General features: G+C 40.5%; 1 protein-coding gene across 2 annotated transcripts in view; it reads left to right on the top strand.

Annotated features, from left to right (window-relative positions):
* The window catches only part of IGF2BP2 (insulin like growth factor 2 mRNA binding protein 2), a 161,168-nt gene that overhangs the window by 96,658 nt on the left and 40,069 nt on the right, over positions 1 to 24,441 (top strand). For both annotated transcript variants that reach the window (XM_044251939.1, XM_044251938.1), the window contains exons 3-5: positions 18,740 to 18,788; positions 20,165 to 20,216; positions 23,899 to 23,962. In XM_044251939.1, the coding sequence (XP_044107874.1) occupies positions 18,740 to 18,788; positions 20,165 to 20,216; positions 23,899 to 23,962 (165 nt within the window). The remainder of the gene's footprint in view (positions 1 to 18,739; positions 18,789 to 20,164; positions 20,217 to 23,898; positions 23,963 to 24,441) is intronic.

Below are 24,441 nucleotides of genomic sequence, written 5' to 3'. Positions count from 1 at the left end.
GCATAGTAAATGCACATCAAGTGTTTGTCAAATAAATGAAATGAGTGAGGTTAATTAAATCTAGAAGTCACTTCCTAGAATACTGAAGAAAAGCAGGGGAGAATTCTGTCAAGTTTCTGGGGCACCTGGGTGGCTCAGGTGGTTAAATGTCCAACTCTTGGTTTTAGCTCAGGTCATAATCTCAGGGGTCATGAGATCCAGCCCCATGTCAGGCTGCGTGCTTAGTGGAGAGTCTGTTTGAAGATTCTCTCCCTCTGCCCCTTCTCTCTCTCTCTGTCTCTCTTTCTCTCATAAGTAAATAAATCTTAAAAAAAAAAAAAATTTCTTTCAAGTTTCCCAGGGTGGGTGACCTGAGGGAGGTTCTTCAACGTACAAAGAATGATCAACCTCATTTGTGATTAGAATGCATGATAGTACTTTTCACATATGAAGAGGCAGAAATTTAAAAATTTGATAACTATATTTCCAGATGTATGGAAAAACAACCTTATATTGCATTTGTATTTTAACATTATAAATGCAAGCCCTTTAACCCAGTGATTCCATTGCAAGGGGCTCATCTTCCAAGATGGAGTCATACCTATGCAAAATTAGTAGACAGATATCACAGCATTTGGGTTGGTTGTTTGGAAATAGCAAAAGAATAGAAACATTATATGTCCATCAGGAGGCCAGTTAAATTAATTATGGTACTTCCATAAAATTGAGAATTAGGCACTTATCAGAAAGAATAATACAACTCTATGTGTATGAGTATGAAATAATCAAGTAACAAAACATATACAGAGGGGCACCTGGGTGGCTCAGCGGTTTTAAGGCTCTGCCTTTGGCTCAGGTCATGATCCCAGGGTTCTGGGATCGAGCCCCGCATCGGGCTCTCTGCTCAGCGGGGAGCCTGCTTCCTGCTCTCTCTCTCTCTCTCTGCCTGCCTCTCCGCCTACTTGTGATTTCTGTCAAATAAATAAATAAATAAATAAAAATGGAAAAAAAAAAAAACCATATACAGAGCACAAACATTTATTTGGGGATGGAATATATACATCCATGTTTATGTATAGAATACTCTGGAATGATTTTTTAAAAATCTGATATCAAGAACAAGAGTGCAGAAGGATAAGTACGGAAGAGAATTGTTCTACTATACCTTTTGGTATATTTTGAACTTTGTGCAATGATGAGAGTATCTGGGGCACCTGGGTGTCTTATTTGGTTAAGCATCTGCCTTCGGCTCAGGTCTTGATCCTGGGGTCCTGCAATCAAGCGCCATATCGGGCTCCCTGCTCAGTGGAGAGTCTGCTTCACACTCTCTTTCTCCTTGTTTGCTCTCCCTGTCTCTCTCTCAAATACATAAAATCTTTAGAAAAAAATAAATAAAAAGTACAGTTGTTTGAAAGAAACCGGTTAAGTGGTAGATATAAATGTTCAGATTTGCTGAATTCTGCAGGACCGCTGTACAGAAGTCACTGAAAAGAATTCTGTCCCATAAACACTTTTCCTCCTGATGTCTCCCCACACCCTTCTACCCTCTGACCCCTGCCTGTAAAGTCTTTCTTGCTCACCTGTTACCTAGACCCTTATTGCTAGAAGGAGCCTTGGACAGTTACCTTGTCGTAGCTTCATTAAATCCAGCTGACCATTGCTACTTTTGAAATAAATGTGCTATGCCTGAAGTTTTACCTACTGCTAAAGCATGTTACTTTAAAAATACGAATGTGGGCTTTACAGAACTGTTTAGATCAAAGTTGCAATAACAAGTAGACTATCACCACAATACTAATTAACCAACATCTGAATTACGGGCCAGAGCTGTTTCTAAGTAGTGGAAACATAGGCTTTGATCTGGTGGTTTCTGACATCAGTGGAATTCCTTGGAGGCAATTATAGTCTTATTCCCAGTCCCATGCCAAGACCTACGTATATCTATAGGATGCAGACGAGCTCCTGCTTAGCTGTACCATACCCGTCGTTCATAGCAAATTTCATGAAATAACATCACACCTTCAAAATCCAGATACCACAGGTTGTGCAAGAGTAACCCTGACTGTAGTGAGGGTGTAAACATAAAGCTTCTGTAATCTGGTAGAAAGGGAAATAAATGGGATAAACTGTGGCTGTTTGGATGGGTTACGATACAAGTAGAGCCAAAACCCACTGTTTTTGGAATACTACTCAGCCATCAAAAAAATGAAATCTCACCATCTGCAATGACGTAGTTGAAACTAGAGGGTATTATTCTAAGTGAAATAAATTGATCAGAGAAAGGCAATTACATAATCTCACTCATATGTGGAATTCAAGAAACGAAACAGAGGATCATAGGGGAAAAGAGGGAAAAATAAAGATGAAATCAGAGAAGAAGACTAATCATGAGAAACTCAAGCATAGGAAGCAAACTGAAGGTTGCTGGGGGGAATGGGGTAACAGGGTGATGGGCATTAAGGAGGGCACATGATGTGATGATCACTGGGTGTTATAGGCAGCTGATGAATCACTGACCTTTGCCTCTGAAACCAATAATGTATGTTAATTAATTGAATTTAAATTTTAAAAATGGGAGGAAACACACTGTTTTTGGATTGTAAGCCATCCTATTATAAAATACAATGGACTCTGTCATCTAACTTATTTATTGGTTTGTTAAATTTTATGACCCAAACAGGGGCGCCTGGGTGGCTCAGTGGGTTAAAGCCTCTGCCTTCGGCTCAGGTCATGATCCCAGGGTCCTGGAATGGAGCCCCGAATTGGGCTCTCTGCTCAGCAGCGAGCCTGCTTCCTCCTCTCTCTCTCTGCCTGCTTCTCGGCCTACTTGTGATCTCTGTCTGTCAAATAAATGAATAAAATCTTTAAAAAAAAATTATGACCCAAACAAAATGCAGGCTTTGCTGAATTGGGTGTTTGTTTGTTTGTTTGTTTGTTTTTCCAGTTCTTTTTGTAGCTTAGGTCTATGGAGATACCTCTTCTTCTTACCTTCTGTTTGTGACAGTTCTGTTCTGCTGCTAAGATGAAGTGAATTTTAGTTTGAGGAAGCATTTGGTCATCTTGTCTAATGCCTCCAGGTCTGCGGCATTAACCAGAGAGGTTAAAGGACTGGCCTCAACATCTGTCTGACAACATGTCCAAAAGGGAGTGGAGCATGGGTGGTTCAGTGGTAGAATTCTCACCTGCCAAAAGGGAGTGGAATTCGAACTCAGCTGGGCACACCTTCCACTCTGTTGTGCTGAAATAATGGTAGCCTTTGGTAACAAAATGTTTTATTAGGGGAGGGGAGAATCACGGAGTTAGGAAATCCAGGGAATATATTTAAATTTATATTTTTTCTTAAATCGTATTTCTCTAGGAAATCGGGACCTTTTCTTTAGCTTGCAGACGTTAGTTAATAAAGGGTTTGCATTTCCACAAGTTTCTAGCGAATATTACAACTTCTCTATTTCCCACCAAGGAACAAAAGTACTCTCACTTAAGCATAATAATCAAGGTGCTCTTAAATGAAGAAGCATAATCCTTCTAAATTACCCTGAAATGAATTTTTAGCCTGACTCCTCAGGTGGCTCCACATAATTTCAATAACATCTCCCCTGGTTCAGTGCTGGCTCCATGCAGTGCCTTCTAATGAATGACATGGTTGTGACTCATCGAATGAAGTCAGATTCACTTGCATTTCATAGGAAAACCAGCTCTCCTGGGTACATCAGAACCAAAGCTGGGAATGAGAGATGCTAGTGCAGTTGGAGGCTTCTGTGCATCTGTCGGAATAATCCTGCCCCCATTTGTAGGGTACACTGCAGTTGACAGCGTGCTTTCTCATAATTCCTTGCGGTTTGGCAAGGGACAATTAAGAGGAGGGGGCAGTTGCTCATCACAAAACTAAGGAGACTGGGACTCTACAAACAGCAGAGGGGAGGGCACCGCTGAACTCTCCTCCTTCCCCCAGTCATGTTTCTGAGGATCTGGCTCCAGGCAGAGAAAGAAGGAGCATCCTGAAGTAGGGGGCAGCCCTGGCTGCATCCAGGGAAGGGGAAAGAGATGGGAGAAGGAATCGGAATCGTGGTAGCAAGACCTCTGACGGCTACCTGCTGAGCCAGGTAGGTTGTTCACCTGTATTCAGGTCTGGCGTTGACTTCTCTCTGCAACTTCCCATTGATGGACGGTGGGGGGGCCCACCCAGCCAATGGTGCTGGCTTAAGAGGAAGTGATGAAAAGTCAGGAACCAACTGAGACAGATGCTCTGTTTACAGTCTTTGTAAGAAGAGAGTGTGAATCAGCAGCTGGAAGGAATTCTGTGTTTAAGTGCCAGAGACATTAACCCTGTCGTGTACATTGATTCATTTATCAAATTTATGGGACGCCTGCTGTGTCCATGCTACCAGGTTGGAAGCTGTGGACGTAAAGCCCACTTCACGCTCAGTGTGGAGTCTGCTTGAGGTTCTCTCTCTCCCTCTCCTCCTGCCGTGCTGTGCCTGTACTCTCGCTCTCTTCTCTCTCTCTCTTTCAAATAAATAAATAAATGAAATCTTTTTTAAGAAGTGAATTGCATTGTATTCAGATCCTGTAACATTAAGAGCTAGTGACTTTTCTCTTTTTTCATCGCAGCTTATGAGATACCAGTTGGTCACTGATTTTTTTTCTCTGTATCCTGTGAACTGCTTTTATCTTTGCATTGGGACTGTGCCAAAGTTGTTTTTCTGATTCCTCTCTCAATTTTGATAACTAACTTTTCCCATGATCTTTTTTATTTTCTCCAGAATACCCTTTTGTATAGCAGAGAAAGCCTTAGTGGGTCCAGTGCCAAGGACAGGCCCTGGGTAGGGGGGAAAGCTTCGCCAAAACCCCTCTGTGGCAGTGCACATGTCCCACTGCCATTACACACAGAAGTGCCTGCCCCAACCGCCGCTTCCCTCACAGCGCGTGGGAACAAGGACTTGGCCATACTCTTTGCTCACTGCAATTACATTGTAAGAATACTGTGCAGAGGGGCACCTGGGTGGCTCAGTGGGTTAAAGCCTCTGCCTTCCACTCAGGTCATTATCCGCAGGGTCCTGGGATCAAGCCCCGCATGGGTGGGGGAGGTCCTGGGATCAAGCCCCGCATCAGGCTCTCTGCTTAGTGGGGAGCCTGCTTCCCCTGCCCCCTTTGCCTGCCTCTCTGCTTACTGCTTACTTGTGATCTCTGTCAAATAAATAAATAAAATCTTTTTAAAAATACTGTGGAGAAGTAGATGTTTAAAGATATTTGGTTCACTTCTAGCTAAAACCTAAAAAATTTAAGCTAGCAAAAAGCAGGGATAGCCTTTTTCCTTCCCTATTTGATTAGATCAAGGCGCCAACTCGGAAGTTCTTTTGTTCTGTTGAGGCTGAGTTGAGAGTTCTCAGGGTTGCTGAGGTCAATAGTGTCCTGTGTTTTTTACTCCCTAGAACATAAGCAGCCTGAGGACATTTTTTTTGTTTTGTTTACTAATATACCACAGAACCTAAGACAAGTGCTTGGCATACAACAGGTATTTAGTGAGTGTTTGCTCAATGAATTTGGAAAAGTTTTAGGTTTAATCTTAGAAATCATCCTGTTCTCCAAAATTGGATGAAATGTCCTATATTTAATCTCCTGTCAGAACATTCGGGTATGTGTGGTTTGGGTTGTTTACAACCTAGTGTAGGTGAGATGTTACTCTTGTGTGAGGTGGTAAATACTACTTGATTTGCACAGCCAGGGAAAGGAGTTCCCTTGTGAGGGAGGGGTATGCAATTTGGCCAACCCTCTCCTACCTTTCTCTGCTAACTGGGATTTAGGGCTATGGTAGAGATGCACTTAATTTTTCTTAATCATCACCATGACTATAATGAATAAGATCAAAGTGTTGTATAACTGCTGGGAATGGTTTTTTCTTTTCTGAAGTAAAGTGTTGGTTTATCACTCATTCCCAGACATTGAGGACTCTCAGCTTCCGGCTTGAATTTTTGTGCTCATTGTGAAACGGTTTCTTCAGTAAGTCAAGACATGCTGACGTACTTCTTGTCTGAAGGGGGAAAACACCACCTTTCCATGAGTCAGGACCCCAATCACAGGAAATGTATGTACTGGCTACTGTGCTAGGAGAATCTCTATATGTTTCAGTCAGCAGCCTATTGCATTGAGCTGATGAGCATAAACTAGAGTCAAAGAAATCGGCTTGGTTGAGGACCAGTCAGTGTCTTCCGTAAGCACATGTTCTTGAGTTGGAAGAGAGAAGATGGGATGGAGTGGGCCAGGAAAAAGAAGGCAGCTGTCAGCAACAAGTGCTTCTGGTGAATTTGCTGATTGCTGAGCACCTGCTGTGTTTCCAGACACGGCTTGGGCTGAGAAGGGGGAATAAATGAAAAAGACCCAGGTAGGAAGGAAGGAGGGGGACAGAGTTGTGTGTTCTTTGGAAAACTAAAGAAAGCAATTATTTGAAATGGGTTGAGGGGGTGCTAGAGGGACGGCATAGCTGTGGGTGACCAGGCATGCGGCTCCCTTTGCCTTTACAAAGATGATTCTGTGTCTGCCGTGCACCACACAAAGCAAACGCTTATATACTCGGATTATACCTTGTGTTGCATCGTGTTTATGGGTATCATTTATCTTGGCTCAAATTATGATGTGTAAATACGTGTTTTTACCCTGGTTAGTCTTAATTACAGATAATGAGTTAAGGGCCTTGTAAAGAGTAACAATCGCTTCTGTAGAAACACAGTTTGGTTTTGTTAACTGGAATCTTCATCACAGCAGAATTAAAAACATTAAAGAAAATCTTTTCAGTTCTTAACTCTGTTTAGATCTTAAAAAGCGGGAATTTGGTGTGCAGATTTTTGGTTCACTTTACTTTTGGTAAGACTCAGCCTTACCTCTCAAAATCTCACTGTCCTGAATCCAAATGCATGTTTGTACTTTGGCACATATAAATGTCCTAAGCTTCTCGGGACTTCATCCACATGTCTGGGATCCACTCTGCCTTTTCCCATACACCAGTCTGTATCTAAGAGAGGGTTCTCAAACTTTATCATGAGGCTTAGCACAGCCCTGGTTGAGGCCGGTGGTAACTAAGCAAAACTGCCAGGCAGATCGGTCCCCACTCAGGTCTTTGCAGGTGTGTCCACCTCCCAGCCCTTGCCCGGAAAGCCTGAATGTCACCCAGGTGTCAGCTGACCTGGGGAAGTGCTCAACTAGGTAAAGCCTTTATTCCCCTCCCCCTACCCTGCCCCAGCTAAGGGGATTTATATGTAAGCAAATTCTTTTGAGGAGCAAAGAGTGAGCTGCAATGGTGCAAGTTTCCAAAATAACCCTTCCTAGAGGTAGTGTTTTTGGTCAGAGTCTCCAATGAGGTTGATACTGAGAGGGAAAGGCTAGAAACCCATTCCTAGAACCCATTTTCCTAGAATTTGCCTGAAAGTGCACATCTTATCCAAAATTCATTGAACTGAAATCTCTACATGAAGTGTAAAGTTTGCTATTGGTGAATTGACCATTCCAAAGTGACATTGTAAGAACAAATATTTAAATTTGCTGAACCTACACCAAAAATACAAGGCAGGGGACTCATCAACTCCTCAGTTTATTTATCTGAAAAATGGGGATAACTCTGTCTACTTCCTATGGGAGTGGTAAGGCTTAAATGAGATGCTTAGTATACATGAATGTAAGTAGTAGTGGTGGTTTGGGGAAAGCTTCCTGATAAAAAACACCGTGATGGATGTTTTGGGTGAAACCTCTGAAAACTTTATGAGACTTTATTAATAAAATAACTTGAATGGGGAAGAGATAGTGTTCAGGGAAACACATGGAGAAGTTCTGGTAACACCAGAGTTAAAACTGTTTCTTTGTCATGTCACAAAATGAATTAAGGAGGGTAATGATGGATGGGAAAGATGATACTATCTGTAGGGAATTGTATACAAACCTTGATATGAGTGGTCACACTTTTCCTGTAAGCATTTTTTATTTTCTTTTTAATTTCCTAAAGAAGTTATTGGCAAAGAAAAATATTGTATTCCCCAAATTATTATTTAGATTTCTTTTGGTCTTCCTTCAGTTTAGATAGTTCTCCTATTTACCACTTTTCTGGTAAAAGGAACCCCTTTGCCAAAAACTGAATATGAATTTAAAAAAAAGAGAGAAGGTTTTAGATATTTCGTTTTTAAAGAGCTGAAATATTGAATCTATGAGAAATCTGGTTATCTGCTTTGCTTAAATAGTATATGGTCATTTCAGTCTATAAACTCAAGCATGCTAATTCCTTTTTATTTTTTTTTTAAGATTTTAATTTTAAGTAATCTCTACACTCACCTTGGGGCACGAACGCACAACCCTAAGATCAAGAGCTGCACGTTCTACTGACCAAGCCAGCCAGGTGCCCCCATACTGATTTCTTTTAACTGGAGATTATTTTAACCTTCCTCTTACACTTTCCAAAGGATTTTTAGAATCCTGCAATTGGAATGAAACTTAATGGTCTTTTAATGTGAATTATACTCACTATACCCCTTCCCCATAGGGGAATTACTTCACCATCTTGCCCAGGAGTGGCTGGTCTTCTCATGAACATCTAATTATCATAAGTCATCCCCTTGACTTTTCTCTTTCGCCTTCTCCTTCTTTCAGCAACAATTAAGAATCCCTGGTGCTCTCCTCAAAAGGGAAATCTGGATGTGTTAGCAACTTCTTAAAAAGTCAAGGCCTTTTTATAAGCTAGTAGACAGAGAGGGTGTAGGAGGGAACATAAGTTACAAAGTCTTGAGCTACTGTTTTATCATATTCACTGATGTCTTTTCTGTCGCATTCAAGCAACGGATTTTCATGAGCTCCTGACCCTGAATGTGCAGGAAGCTTGAGCATGTTAGGGCTGCTTGGGAGTTTTGGGTTTTGTGGACATGAATTTATAGAGCAAAAGAAGTTACCAGGTTTTTAACTGAAGTTCTCCTGGCTCAAAACCCTTTGCAGTAGGTCACCACAATAATATCTGATATAATCCTCTTGTGATTTGGCCCATGTACTTGCTAATATTCACAAAGACTTTGATCACATAATTTTTCTTCCTAAAAAATCAGAAAACCTTTTTGTTCATTTTTAGCAATTTATATATTGAAAAATTAAGTTTTCTAATAACTGTTATAATACATTTATTTTAGATCCCATGGAGGCAAAGGCAATTGTTCTTAATTTTGTAAAAAAGAAAGTGATTAAATAATTTGTTAAGTTGACCCCTAATCATTTTCTGTGCCCTGCCTCTGTGTGTGTGTGTGTGTGTGTGTGTGTGTACGTGTGTGTGACAGAGAGGCAGACAAAGGGGGATTTGGAGTTAGGATTTAAATGACAGTTGGCTGGAGGATTGGACTTGGCTAGCCCCGGTGATTCATTTGCTTTCCAGGACCTAGGTCCTGGTCCAATTTAGCACAGAATATCCCTTGTACAGACTATGCAGAAGTTTTAAGTTTAAGGTTTTTTAAAATTTTATTTAAATTCAACTTATTAACATACAGTGCATTGTTTCAGGGGTACAGGTCTGTGATTCATCAGTCTTATATAACACCCAGTGCTCATTACAACACATACCCTCCCCAGTGCCCATCTCCCACTTACTCGATCCCTTCACTCCCTTCCCCTCCAGCAACCCTCAGTTTGTTTTCTGTGATTAAGAGTCTTTTATGGTTTGTCTCCCTCTCTGGTTTCATGTTGTTTCATTTTCTCCTCTCTTCCCCTATGATCTTCTGCCTTGTTTTTCTTAAATTCCATTTATCAGTGAGATCATTTGATAATTACCTTTCTCTGATTGACTTATTTTACTTAGAATAAACCCTCTAGTTCCATCCACATCGTTGCACATGGCAAGATTTCATTTCTTGATGGCTGTGTAATACTCCATTGTATGTATGCCACATCTTCTTTATCCATTCATCTCTTGATGGGCATCTGGGCTTTTTCCATAGTTTGGCTGTTGTGGACAGTGCTGCTATAAACATTGGAGTGCAGGTACCACTTCAGATGGTACAAAATACATTTGTATTTTTGGGGTAAGTACCTAGTAGTGCAATTGCTGGGTCATAGGGTAGCTATATTTTCAACTTTTTGAGGAACCTCCATACTGTTTTCCAGAGTGGCTGCACCAGCTTGCATTCCAACCAAGAGTGTAGGAGGGTTCCCCTTTCTCCACATCCTTGTCAACACATGTCATTTCCAGACTTGTTAATTTTAGCCATTCTGACTGGTGTGAGGTGGTAGGTATCTCATTATGGTTTTGATTTGTATTTCCCTGATGCCAAGTGATGTTGAGCACTTTTTATGTGTCTATTGGCCCTCTGGATATCTTCTTTGCAGAAATGTCTGTTCATGCATTCTGCCCATTTCTTGATTGGATTAGTTGTTCTTGGGAGCTGATTTTTTAAAAAGACTTATTAATTTATTTGACAAAGAGAGAGAGATCACAAGTAGGCAGAGAGGCAGGCAGAGAGAGAGGGGGAAGCAGGCTGTCCACTAAGCAGACCCCGATGCTGCCCCGCATGATATCAGGATCCTGATATCATGACCTGAGCCGAAAGCAGAGGCTTAACCCACTAAGCCACCCAGGTGCCCCTGGGAGTTGATTTTGATAAGTTCTTCATAGATTTTGGATCCTAGTAATTTTATCTGATTTGGCATTTGCAAATATCTTCTCCCATTCTGTCGGTTGTCCTTTGGTTTTGTTGACTCTTTCCTTTGCTGTGCAAAAGCTTTTTATCTTGATGAAGTCCCAATTAAGTCTAAGTTTTAAACACATACTAATGAGTGCGTGGGATACAGTGGAATCTGACTGTGGCACTATCTGGTGCAGCAGGGCAACACAAGAACCATGGTGGTTTTAGTCTTGGCTCTGCCACAGTCCTTGGAGTTGGTTAATGTACTTGCCAGTCTTTACAGATAATGCACATTTAATGGTGCTCTAATTTCCCTCCAGAGCGAGGACTGTGTGTCATCCGATGGCATCCAGAATGTCTGTGGAAACAGATGGGACCTAGTTAGGTAGACTCCCTCATTGAACCCCAAAGGACTCTTTTGTAGGACCCTCTTTACTTCCTAGATTGCCTCTCTTGCCCGCAGTTTACCTGGGGATCCTCCAGTCCCTAGACAGCCCAGTTTTCAAATGGTACCTGAGAGCTCATGAGCTGCGTTCCCACAGTTTGTTAATTTTGCTCTCCATTCAAGCCATCATCATGGTCAAGGCTTGGGCTAGAGTTCCAAGGTGCTGATTAGCTAATTACCATAAGCCTGAAAAACTATGCCATCATCCTCTGCTCATGCAAGCATGTATTTTCCTTTTTTTTTTTTTTACCCCCAAATACAGACAAAATGGTTCTTCACAATCATAGCAATTCCATGACAATTGAATATGACTGTATTTCCCCACATGGTTGGCCACTTATTTGAAGCTACAAATTCTACCATACAAAATAATTTCTGTTGGGTAATTGAAATTCCTAACAATGGACATCTTGTTTATCTGAAATTCACTCTAGTTGGAATGTTCTATCTCCTCTGGGCATCTACAGTACAAAGATAATAACATTCATAAGAAGTAGTCTGAGGCACTTAGATGTTGAGAAGTTCCATATACTGTCAATTAAGTCAGTAAGAATTAGGTTAATTGAGGTTAAGTGTATTTGTTTTTGAGTTTTTTAAGATTTGATAGTCTAGACGTGTCTACTACAGTCACTGATTAACCAGAATATAAAATCAAAGTAGCCAAGTCCCGCAGCCCGTTCCTGAGATGGCTGTACGACTGACCGTCTTGCCCCTTTCCTGGTAGTGTGGAGGCTGAGTGTCTTTCACTAAAATTCTTACCTTCTCACTCAAAATGCTTACCTTCCTTGAATTTTGAGAGTACGTAATTCTAAATTCCTAAATCCTAAAGCCACTGGGAAAGAGCCTGTGTATCTCCATTAAAGGGCACTCTTTGCTTGACTGTAGGTCTTACTCTGCGTTCAATTAAAATGAAAAAGAAAAAAATTAAAACTGTGCTTCTGACTGCACTCTTCACTTTCATCCGTTTATCCTCCTTGGTTGTTGGATCTCTTTATTCTCTTTAAATCTAGAGCAATCTACAGTTTTGCGATTTTTTTTTTTTTTGATGACATTGACATTTTGAAGCGTCCAGACTAGTTGTCTTGTAGAAAATTTTACTTACATCGTTTCTTTGCATTGCTCTTCTCTCCTGTAGTATTGTTCTGGTTCTTTTGTTCTTGTTTTTGCTGTGGTGAAATGTACATAACAAGGTTTGCCATTTTAACCATTTTTAAGTGTGCTGTTCAGGGGCAGTAAGCCCACTGGCAGTGTTGTACAACCATCACTACTATCTATTTTCATCATCCCAAATAGAAACTATGTACCAATAAACAGTAACTCCCCATTTCCCCTTCCCTTAATCCACTGATCCAGATCTAATTAACCTGACCAAGTCTGAGTGGATTCTCTGAAGTTTGGAGATATATCCAAAACATTCCTTCATGTGAAAAAGTTATAAGAAAATAAATATAAGACCCTAACAGATTAACTTTAGTATGTGTACTGCCCAAGTGAGCACACTAACAGATTAACTTTAATAAGCAGTGCAGAGGGATGCCTAGGTGGCTCAGTCAGTTAAGTATCTGCCTTCAGCTCAGGTCATGAATTCAAGGCCCTGGGATCGAGCCCCACATCAGGCTCCCTGCTCAGGGAGGAGTCTGCTTCTCCCTCTCCTTCTGCCCATCCCCCAGTTTGTGCTCACTCTCTCTCTCTCTCCCTCTCTCTCAAATAAATCTTTTAAAACATAAAAATCAGTGCAGAGCATAAAATTTTTGATACATGCTACAACATGGATGAGCCTTAAAAATATTATGTGAACTGTAATAAGCCAAACAGAAAAGAACAAATATTTTATGATTCCATTTACAGAGGTATCTGTAATAGGCAAATTCTTTATTCTTATATTTGAGGTAGACGGATGAAAACATTGAAGGCATGCATAGAAACTGCAGATGTAACCAGTTGCTTTTGATGAAGGGATAAGTGCACAAAGTCTGGGCAGTTTGGTGAGACAAGAGAAAGAGATGAGGGAGGCAGTAACAGGGTCATGAAAGGGAATTTGGATGTGTTGACAGGAAGTCAAAAAGGAGTAACCAGTCATAGATGTGTTTTAGAAAGTCTCTGGCAGCCAGGGAGAGGAGGGAGTACAGGTGGAAGACGGGCCAACTGGGAGATTGCTGTAATGCCCCTGGGCAGTGAGAATGAGAGGTGTCATTACATAGATTTAGAGAAGCTTGATTTCTTTTTTAAAATAAAGGAACTGAGGGCGCCTGGGTCGCTCCGTGGGTTAAGCCTCTGCCTTCAGCTCAGGTCATGATCTCAGGGTCCTGGGATGGAGCCCCGCATTGGGCTCTCTGCTCAGCAGGGAGCCTGCTTCTCTCTCTCTCTCTCTCTCTCTGCCTGCCTCTCTGCCTAGTTGTGATCTCTCTGTGTCAAATAAGTAAATAAAATCTTAAAAAAAAAAAAAAGGAACTGAGATTATCCCCCCCGCCTTTTTTTTTTAGGAATAAAAAAAAATTATTTTCTTAAAACCAATCCCTTGAGCACCTAGGTGGCTAATTCGGTTAAGCATCTGTCTTCAGCTCAGGTCATGATCCTTGAGTCCTGGAATCAAGCCCCTTGTCGGGCTCCCTGCTCAGCTGGGAGCCTGCTTCTTCCCTTACTCCCCTCCTCCCACCCTGCTCATGCTCTCTCTTACTGTCTCTCTCTCTCTCTCTCTCTCTCTCTCAAATAAATAAATAAATAAATAAAATTCTTTAAAAAAAAAAAACCAACAACAAATAAAACAAACCAAAACAGGCCTGAGTTACTGTGTACGTTTGGCTTTTTAAAGCAAGGCACACTTTTATGGATTTCAGAGAGAAAAAGATCTACATTTGCTGGTTGAATCTGAGCCAAACGCTTTGTTTCTTTTTTAAAGGAAACAGGGAAAAGAACTCTTCCCTTTTCTCTTGACTATCTGGCAAAGGAGAAGTAATAAACAGTTGGCCTTCCTGGGTGGGGTCAGGGGATCCACATGCGAGGCAGGCTACAGCCAGTAGGAGGAGTGCTTTTCCCAGCCTTGGGGGTACCCTGTTCACCTTTTAGACTAGGCACTGGGCTCTGTGCTGGTTCAGGAGACTAGATACTGGACAGGAGACTAGTAACCAGGAGACTGTCCTTAAGGAAATTACCTTCAGCAGAGGGTTGGTGGGGGGACATGATAGCCCCAACAGAGAAATAATGACAGTGGAGTGAGCTGTTAGAAAAGTTGGAGTGCAGAGGAAACAGTTCTGCGTGGAGACGCCCTGGAAGCCTCTGCAGGTGTGAGCAGGGTTTGAAGGGCATGTGGAAGTCCCTCCCAGGGGAGAGGGACACAGGCATCGCAGGACACCGACACAAGAGGGCATACCATCCAGATGGTGCTGTGCAAGCTAGCAGAACTCACAGGTCCTGATCATTCCTGATCCTGAAAGATAATGACTTGGGGTAATCTTCCCAGTGACCCAAGGATCAGTTTAATTGGTTCTCCAGTAGTGATCACCAGTTCCTTTTTTAGTGCTTGCTGCTTTTTCTTCCTTTCCATAGTGAGTTAAGATTAGAGATGCCACACACTAGTTTTTTAGAGATTATTTCTCCTAGAATCCTAAACAAACATTGCAGTTGTTGAACTGATTGCTCAATGTGCATTCTTTACATGAGTTATTACAGGGAAACATTAGTATTTTAGACCCATTTAGTTAGAATTTGGGGTAAATTGGACCAGGCCAAGTGTGATGGCTTACACATTAGGAACAGAGTTGGCTAAATAAATTAATATTCTGTGAAATAAGATTTCAAGAATGCTTAACCTAATTATGGAAGAAATGAACTGTTTGTTTTTGTTCTTTCCTTTTTTTTTTCTTTTTTTTAATTTAGTAGATTCTGGTGTACTTTTCAAGAATAAATCTTATGTATTCACTAAAGCAGCCTTAGTAGGAGTTTTAATTGTTAATTTTCTAAAGCAAGTAAGATGTGAATACATTCCCATTTTATTAAAAATGTAAATGATAGAAGTAGCTAAAATATAAAGTGTATGTCCCCCCTTTTACCAACTGCTTCTAGCTCCTTTTTTTATGCATTTACAAACAAATATATTTAATAACAGGTAGCCTGTTTGGGGTGCTTAAAAACAGGATCAATCTAATCTATTAGCTCTCCTCTTACAACAACATGTCTTAGAGAGTTCCCTCTGACCATGCCCATGTGTTTACCTCATTTTTTTAAAGTAATCTCTACACCCAGTGTGGGGTTCAAACTCTCAACCCCAAGATCAAGAATTGGATGCTCTGCTGACTGAGCCAGCTAGCTATTCCCACTTCATTCTTTTTAACGGTCATCTAATATTCTATCTTGTGACTATCCCATGATTTATTTAATTTTTTTTTAAATTTTCTCACCATAGCATATAACCTCCCCAATGTCCATCACCCAGCTGCCCCATTCTTCCATCCCCTCTCCCCTCCAGCAACCCTCAGTTTGTTTCCTGAGATTAAGAGTCTCTTATGGAAAAAAAAATTCTCTTATGGTATGTCTCCCTCTCTGGTTTCATCTTGTTTCATTTCCCCTATGATCCTGTATCTTGTTTCTCAAATTCCTCATATCAGTGAGATCATATGAGAATTGTCTTTCTCTGATTTACTTATTTCGCTTAGCATAATACCCTCTAGTTCCATCCACATCATTGCACATGGCAAAATTTCAGGGTGTTTTTTTTGATGGCTGCATGGTATTCCATTTTTTATTTATATATCACATCTACTTTATCCATTCATTGCTTGATGGACATCTGGACTCTTTCTGTTGGCTATTTTGGACAGTGCTGCTATAAACGTTGGGGTACATGTGCCCCTTCAGATCACATTTGTATTGTGGGGGTAAGTACCTAGTAGTGTAGTTGCTAGGTCATAGGGTAGCTCTATTTTCAACTTTTTGAGGAACCTCCATGCTGTTTTCCAGAGTGGTGCTTGCATTCCCAACAACAGTGTAGGAGGATTCCCCTTTCTCTGCATCCTCACCAACACCTGTTGTTTCCTGATTGCTTGATTTTAGCCATTCTGACTGGTGTGAGGTGGTATCTCACTGTGGTTTTGATTTATATTTCCTTGATGCTAAGTGCTCTTGAGCACTTTTTCATGTGTCTGTTGGCCGTTTGGATCTCTTCTTTGTAAAAAAGTCTGTTCATGTGTTCTGCCCATCCTATGATTTATTTATTCCTTGCCCTGTTGGTGGATATTCAAATTGTTTGCAGTCTTTGTCATAACAAACAGTGCTATTGTAGCTGTCTTTTTTCAAATCTTTGTGTTCATGCATGAGTTTCTTCCAATAAGACTTATACAACTGAATTCTTGGTTAGCATTTAGAGTCAATGTTTATATTTGGAGATAACAAAAAAAATTTTTTTTTAAAGATTTTATTTATTTATTTGACAGAGAGAGATCACAAGCAGGCAGAGAGGCAGGCAGAGAGAGAGGAGGAAGCAGGCTCCCTGCTGAGCAGAGAGCCCGATGCGGGCCTCGATCCCAGGACCCTGAGATCATGACCTGAGCCGAAGGCAGCGGCTTAACCCACTGAGCCACCCAGGCGCCCAACAAAAAAATTTTTTTAAGAAAAATTCAATTTCTTGCAAGTTCTGATGCTTCTTCTATAAGTAGTTAGACTTATGACATCTTCTGTGGAGCAATCCATGTAGTCACTACATGGGATGGTGTCAGCAGTTTTATTATGAACTATTGCCAAGGGCAGTGTCAGAAAAGAGGCTTCATAGCATAGAGATAGAAATGAACTCTTGGTTCCTTTTCCTCCTTCCTACCCAGATACAAGATTAGGGGGTTCTATAGACTGGCTTGTACTGTCATTTAAGCAGCCCTATAGAAAGCATGAATGTATTCTCATTTTTAAAAAATAAGGCAGAAGTACTCTGTAGGCTCTAGAACATAGGGATGCCCTCCCCCCCACCCCTGCATTTAAAAACAGTCTGAGATTGTTTTGTTTGCTTCCATATTTCCTCTCTCTTTTCTTCTCTGCATGAATTGTAACATTGTTTTCAGGGGCTACTGCCCAGATTAAAGCCATGCAAAAACACATGTTATTACTTTTTGTTACCTCTGACACCAGAAGGAAAGAAAAATAATGGGTGCTTTGGCCATCACATCTCTTCTCTTAAAACCCCCTTCCAAATGGATATTTAGGAGAATCAAATGTCAAGTCTATCCATGAAAATTACCTCTCTAATATTTAAATGCTGATTTGTGGGACACCTAGTGGCTTAGTCGTTAAGCACCAACCTTCTGCACAGGTCATGATCCCAGGATCCTGGGATGGAGTGCCAAGATCACTCTCCCACTCCCCCTGCTTGTGTTTTTTTGTTTTTTTGGGGTTTTCTCTCTCTCTCTCTCTCTCTCTCTATCAAATAAATAAGTAAAACCTTTAAAAATAAATAAATAAGTGCTGATTTGTATTCTTTTCAGGATCTAACATGTTCTTAAAAGGTAGAAAAATTCGTGGGGTGCCTGAGTGGCTCAGTGGTTTAAGCCTCTGCCTTCTGCTCAGGTCATGATCTCAGGGTCCTGGGATGGAGCCCCATATCAGGCTCTCTGCTCAGCAGGGAGCCTTCTTCCCTTTCTGTTTCTGCCTGCCTCTCTGCCTACTTGTGATCTCTGTCAAATAAAAAAATAAAATCTTTTTTTTAAAGGTAGAAAAATTCTTATCCTCCTATTTCTATTCTTTTCTCTAATTTTAATGTTTACATAAAAACAAGAAACAGTCGAAATCACTTAAAGTTATCAGACCAGCAGGATGTCCCAGAAAAACAGAAAAATCCTCTGACTAGAAAGGCGGAAGTCCCAACAGTCCATCAGCAGGGGATGGGTTAAAGCACTTTGGTACATCCAGGTAGGAGAGAATAGAATGAGGAAAAATAGTTGCTCTCTCCCAACATGGGAAGATCAGCAGGATATTACTGTTAAGGTGAAAAAAACAACATGCAGAGAGTTTGTAGGGTATGCAAATTTTCTGTAAGAGAAAAGGAGAAATAGGAATTTATATTTGTATTTGCGTTTATTTGCATGAAGAAACGGAAGGATACACAAGTAATAAGTAAAAGTATTTGCTTCTGGTGAGGGAAGGGGGTGCATGGGAGTATAGTCTGCCTTTTTATAGTGTTCTAATTTTGGGATTATTACTATATTATTTAACGATAAAAGTAATTTTTGAGAGGAAGTTTTGCCTTATTAGGTGCGGGGTGAGCTAAATCTGATCTTGGTAAAGCCCACTCTACATGTGACTTGACCTGTCGTGTTTGAGCCTAGGTACCTTTTGGGGTGGGGTCAGTTGCAGGGCCTTATGTTTTGGGGAGGAAGGTTGTAAATTCTGTAGTTAGAATCTCTATGACAATTTAAGTTCTAACCACTTCGGCAAGAAGTTGAAAAGGCATGTCTGCGTTTAAACTGTTTCTTTGGCATATTCAGACTTGTTGGGCTTATTCTTCACTCCCCCCCCCCAACTAATTGACACCCTTAAAACATGATGCTCCTGAGTCACAGCTGGAATCTCCTGCCAAGGCCTCCATAAGCCCCCTGAGAAGATGAACTCAGACTCTGGTCTTAAGCCTCTTTTTTTGCTTGTTGAAGTCTGTGTCCTAGAGAGAGCGCTACAGTCTGAGCTTTCGTTTTTACAGGAGCAGAAAAATTCAGATCCGAAACATCCCTCCTCACCTGCAGTGGGAGGTAAGCCGTGTCACCTGTGTGTTTACCGTATTTACCGTCTCCCTGCTCTCTGCCCTCACCTTGCTTTTTAATAGGCCAGCAAAACCTCTCCCCACCTGTTAGTTCCCTGAGGAATTAGAGGTCCTCAAGGTCTTTCCCACAAGGCCCCTGGGTCCTCTCTCTCCCTTTTTCAGTACCCGTATGTATGTGATCTGTCATAGCACTAGGTTTGTGTTTGTCCTTCTCGTGGTGCAAGATGTACGCTTTGAGCCCTCCTGCTCTGTCTTCTCGAGCACCAGGCACTGACAAACTGAAACAAAATGTGTATCTGGCTGGTGATTTTTATCTCATGATTTTGTGAACGATTTTTGCCTTTCCAAATTATGATTTTGGAAAAAAAATAAAATCAGTGGGAACTCAGTAAAAATAGAAGGTTGTTAGTTTGAGTAGGTTTTTCTTTTTAATTAGTTTTGCTATGAGTAGTGAGTAAGATACAGTTTCATAGTTGTAAAACTTTTTATAAAATAGCAACATTAAATTCAAGAAGATAAAATTCAAAGAGAGGCTTGCATTATTTAAAAAATAAACTGCCCAAATGTTTATTTCCAACTCAAAATCAAAACGGCCATGAAGGAAACAATGTTTTGTCTAATATTTTTATTACTTAAAAAAACACTAATCTTTATTATGAAATATTTCAAACATATATATCCTATTGCTTTGTAAAAATTAGGAGATTCCATATGTTATATGTTAATTTAAAAATAAATAAATAAATAGATAGATAAGGAGATTCCCTAGAGAGAGACAAAAGGAAGAATGGTTAAAACTTTCAAGAAGGACAAGTGAGCCTTGTATTTTATTCTGCTTTTCATTTCAAAAGCAATATGTTCCCACTGTCATGATGAATGGGATTGTTAACAGATAGTTACTAAGACTGAAATTCTGCTGTGTCACCTCAGTGAAAAGATTACTTAAGAGTCAATAAGCAGGGGTGCCTGGGTGGCTCAGTCGTTAAGAGTTTGCCTTCGGCTCAGGTCATAATCCCAGGGTCTTGGGATCGAGTCCCACATCAGGCTCCCTGCTCTGCGGGAACCCTGGTTCTCCTCCCACTCCCCCTGCTTGTGTTCCCTCTCTCGCTGTGTCTCTCTGTCAAATAAATAAATAAAATCTTAAAAAAAAAAAAAGTCAATAAGCAAATGCAAGTACCATGTATTTATTCAGTTCTGTTTTGTTGGAAGACCTGAAATATCAATTTAATTAGATTATTGCCATAACTGTCCTTGTTTTGTTTTAGTTCATTTGCTGGAAGTTATCACTATACCTTTTTTTTTCTGTGTGTGTGAATATGATCTTGTCTTCCCATTCTGACATTGAAGCTCTCTTTCTTTTTTCAGGTGCTGGATGGACTTTTGGCTCAGTATGGGACAGTGGAGAATGTAGAACAAGGTAATAAGTGAGAAAATTAGCCTATTGAATTTTGATAGGGATTATTATCTGTTATTTCTTATAGGCTGGGCCAGCTCCAAGGAGAAATAGTAAATTCAAATTCCTTTGGAACAAGCTTCCTCGTATGTGAAAGATATTCAGATCTTTTTATCCATACCTATATAATTTATTTTTTCAAAGATTTTCAGGTTGTTTTTTTCAGGTTGTTTTTTTAATACTCTGTTAATGTGCTGAAGCAGTAGGCAAACACTGTCAGGCCAGGGTAAGCTTAATTCACTTGGAAGTAATTGAATTTATGCTCTTACAGTTTTCCTCTTCCTGGCTGAGAACAACGGATCCCCAATGTCTCAGTGATTCTCGAGGAATAGGACTCCTAACCAGAATCCCCCACAGTGCTTATGAAAATGCAGACTCTTGGGGCTCACCATAGACCTAGAAAGTAAAACTCTTAGGGGCAAGAGTTCATGAATCTTTATTTTAAACAAGCACCCCCGGGGCACCTGTGTGGCTCGGTGGTTAAAGCCTCTGCCTTCAGCTCAGGTCATGATCCCAGGGTCCTGGGATCGAGCCCCCCATCGGGCTCTCTGCTCAACAGGGAGCCTGCTTCCTCCTCTCTCTCTGCCTGCTTCTCTGTCTACTTGTGATCTCTGTCTGTCAAATAAATAAATAAATAAAATCTTTTTTAAAAAAATAAATAAATAAAATAAACAAGCACCCCCAAGTGATTTTTGTGTATACTCAAGTTTGAGAGCCACAGGCTTAGGAACAGTGTTGGAAATCCACAGAAAATAGATACTCTTCTTTCTACCATTCTCATCTCATCTAAAACATGAAATGCTATGATTTTAAAAAGAAAAAAAGGTACATTTTTAACCCACTGAGCCACCCAGGCACCCCCGAAAAAAAGGTACATTTTTAAAGAAGCTGGTATCTTATATGGTTCTTTAAGTGTTCCAGAAAAGTAGATTCCAGGCTTCTGATGTGACAGAAAGATTATTTTTCTTGTCATAAAGATTATTTCTCCTTTGACCTAAAAAGCAGGATGTGAATTCAGTCATTTACTGACTATGGGCCCTTGGAAAAGTCACTTACCCTCCCTGACTCAGTTTCCACCTGTACAAAATGGGGAGAATAATTTCTGTCCCTTCCATTTCACTGAGTAGTTGTGGCACCCAAAGAGAATATAAATATATGGAGTCCTATATGATCTCAAGGGATTATTGAGGTTCACTTGAAAATCATCACAGAGAACCCATTATTTTATATGCAATCTGCTCTATCTGCCAGTGTAATAATCATTTTAAAGTAGTAAGTACTCAGATGTTCTCCATTCCATGAATATTAAAAGTATTATTCTTCAATTTCATGCTGCTGACTGCCCACACCCAAAGGTGAAGGGAAAGAGCTCAGAAAGAAGATACGATTTAGGGTGCCTGGGTGGTTCAGTGGGTTAAACTGCTGCCTTTGGCTCAGGTCATGATCCCAGAGTCCTGGGATCGAGTCCCACATCGGGCTCTCTGCTCAGCGGGGAACCTGCTTCCTCCTCTCTCTCTCTGCCTGCCTCTCTGCCTACATGTGATCTCTCTCTGTCAAATAAATAAATAAAATCTTTAAAAAAAAAAAAAAAAGAAGATACGATTTAGAAGGATTCTCTTTCTCAATTCTTGGTATTTCCCTCAACATGGAAAAGAAGACACTCTAATAAGGATTGGATGTGGTAGGCAAGATGGCCTCACAGACATGAACCTATAAAAGTTACTAGCTAAGGCCATGTTATAAATTCAGGACAATGCCAGGCAAGGAAGAATTATTCCAGGTCCCTGGGGGAGTTTACAATTCCTAGCACACCTGTGCCCCAGAGACCACCCAGTTTCTGGCTGCCTCACAACTATAGGATGGAAGTGTTGGGCTTTTGTTTTGTTTTGTTTCATAGGTGACTCCTGACTCGGCAGGGAAAGATTTTCAGTAGAGTTTTAAGAAACTTTTAGAGCTTTTATACCCAGTGAAATAAATTATTTGAATGGAGCTCAGAATCACAGAACTGTCTGATTTCCTGAAGACAAGTGTCTTTGAATAACAGAGAATATGACTAAGAAGTGAGAACAAAATCTGAGAATTTGAGAATCCTAGTGGATAGATTTATTCAGGAGGTTCAAACCCAGTCCTTTCTCCCTTTGTGGGAGTCTAGAGCACTAGAAGGCAGCAAATAGGAACCTTGTGTACATTCTGTGTGTCAGCACTGAGAGAGGACAGTTATGGGCTGCTCACCCCCTGTTTGGCACTGGGAGGACTTCTCTGGGTGAGTGTGAATTAGAGGCAGCAAGAACACTCCTGGGCAGAACCGGGCTGGGCTCAGCATTTATGACATGTAAATCTCAGTGGCAGCTCCTTCCCGAGGAGTGTGCATCCCTTCCTTGGGAAGGCTGCAGCAACTTTGAAGTTAGGAAAACCAATATTTTTAACCATGGTCTTCAACCTTTTTGAGAGTCTTACGGAAATTATAAGCCTGAGAGATTCATATAGCCACACCTTTGAGTCTTGAGTAGGGGTGGGGTGTGAGTTTATGAAGTTCCTGAAGCTCTAACAGGGATCCAGGATTAGGAATTTCTGCACTGCAGGGTTTTAGTATTCCTTTGGAAAGCAGCTTTATCATGGTTTTCTTGAATTATCATTAACTTCCTGTTGTTGTTAACTTCAAGCCTCCCAATAGCTTAAATATTTAGTCATGGCTACTAGTTAGAGGAAGACCAGGATTTAGGGGGTTAACTTTACTGGCTTGGACTGGGAAAGTTTTATCCTGCCTTCTGAGTTTATTTTTAACTCCTAACTTTAGAAGAAGAGGCAAGCAATTAGGAGCCAAGATAAGCCAGCTCACAAGAGTTTGGTATTAGCCACTCTTAGAGTTTGTGTTCTTTCCTTCAGCCAAGTAAGTTATAATTGTCAGTTTTCTTTGTTTATTATACACAGTTACTAGATTTAACTCACAAAGTCATGGAACTCCGTCAAAGGGAAACAGAAATATTATTAATTCAACTTTAGGAATAAATGAAGAATTAAAATACTTGCTTATTATTATATACATATGTCCAGTTACTTAAAAATAAATGCAGATATAACAATTAAAACTCATACCTTGCTTGTAGTACAGTAAATTGACATAAACTTCTAGGAAAATAATCTGAAAATATGCATTAGGCATTATGTTCTGTTACCCAGTTATTTTTCTTCTGTGATTTTATCCTAAAAAAGTAATTCAGAAGAGAACACAAATCAGATGGTGTTTGCAGTAAAGGTAATTTTTAGCAATACTACTTAGAATAGCAGGTATTGGGAATAACCCATATGTCAACAATTGAAGAATGGTTAGGCAAAAATCATGGCACATTTACTTGCTAAAATTTTATGTAACCTTAGAAATGAAAAATACAAATATGTGTATAGACATAGGCACATGCAATAATATTTATAAGTGAAACTATAGCTTTGAGTTGTATATACAATTGATAACAAATGTGTATATACAGTTGATAAATATGAATGCACACGAATAAAGATAGAGATTCGAATGACTGGAGTTAGGGTGATGAGTTTTTTTGTGCATTCTTCTCTAAAGTCTGTTTATGTTGAGCCAGAGGGTGACAGCTTTTTTTCTATGACAGTATAGTTTTTGCTTCTTTCCTAGTCAACACAGACACAGAAACTGCCGTTGTCAACGTCACATATGCAACAAGAGAAGAAGCAAAAATGTAAGTGGATTTGGGCTACTTTCCTTTTAAATTTGGGGACGGATGTCTTTGATTCCCAAAAGATGCAAATGTTTGACATAGCAAAGGAGCCCCAGGGCATCTTGCTCCCTTTGACAAGTCAGTGGAGCAGGGCATTTGTACTGGGATGTCTGTTGGTGGGTGGTATGGAGACTTTATCTTGAAAAATGTTGAGCCTTGGCATCAAAACCGAGGTGGGTGCTGTGTCTTGACGTGGTCAGGAACAGAGGCATCAGGTCTGTGAAACCGTGTTCCTCAGATTCTGCTTTGCCAACCACGAGAGCTGTTTTACCTGGAGTTTCCCTGTGCACCGTGAGGAAGAAGCACAAACCTATTTCTGCCCACACTTGTTGAAGAGATTAACATTCATTTTTCCTCTGTGTAATATTAAAAAATGGGGATCCATTTTGATGACACCAACAGCAGGGAGAATTGTCCGGGAGTGGTTAGTCAAAAATCAC

The sequence above is a fragment of the Neovison vison genome, chromosome 6, assembly GCF_020171115.1.
Source record: "Neovison vison isolate M4711 chromosome 6, ASM_NN_V1, whole genome shotgun sequence".
Classification (NCBI taxonomy): Eukaryota; Metazoa; Chordata; class Mammalia; order Carnivora; family Mustelidae; genus Neogale; species Neogale vison.
The sequence above is the reverse complement of the archived record's forward strand: the minus strand, read 5'-3'. Positions and strand labels throughout refer to the sequence as shown.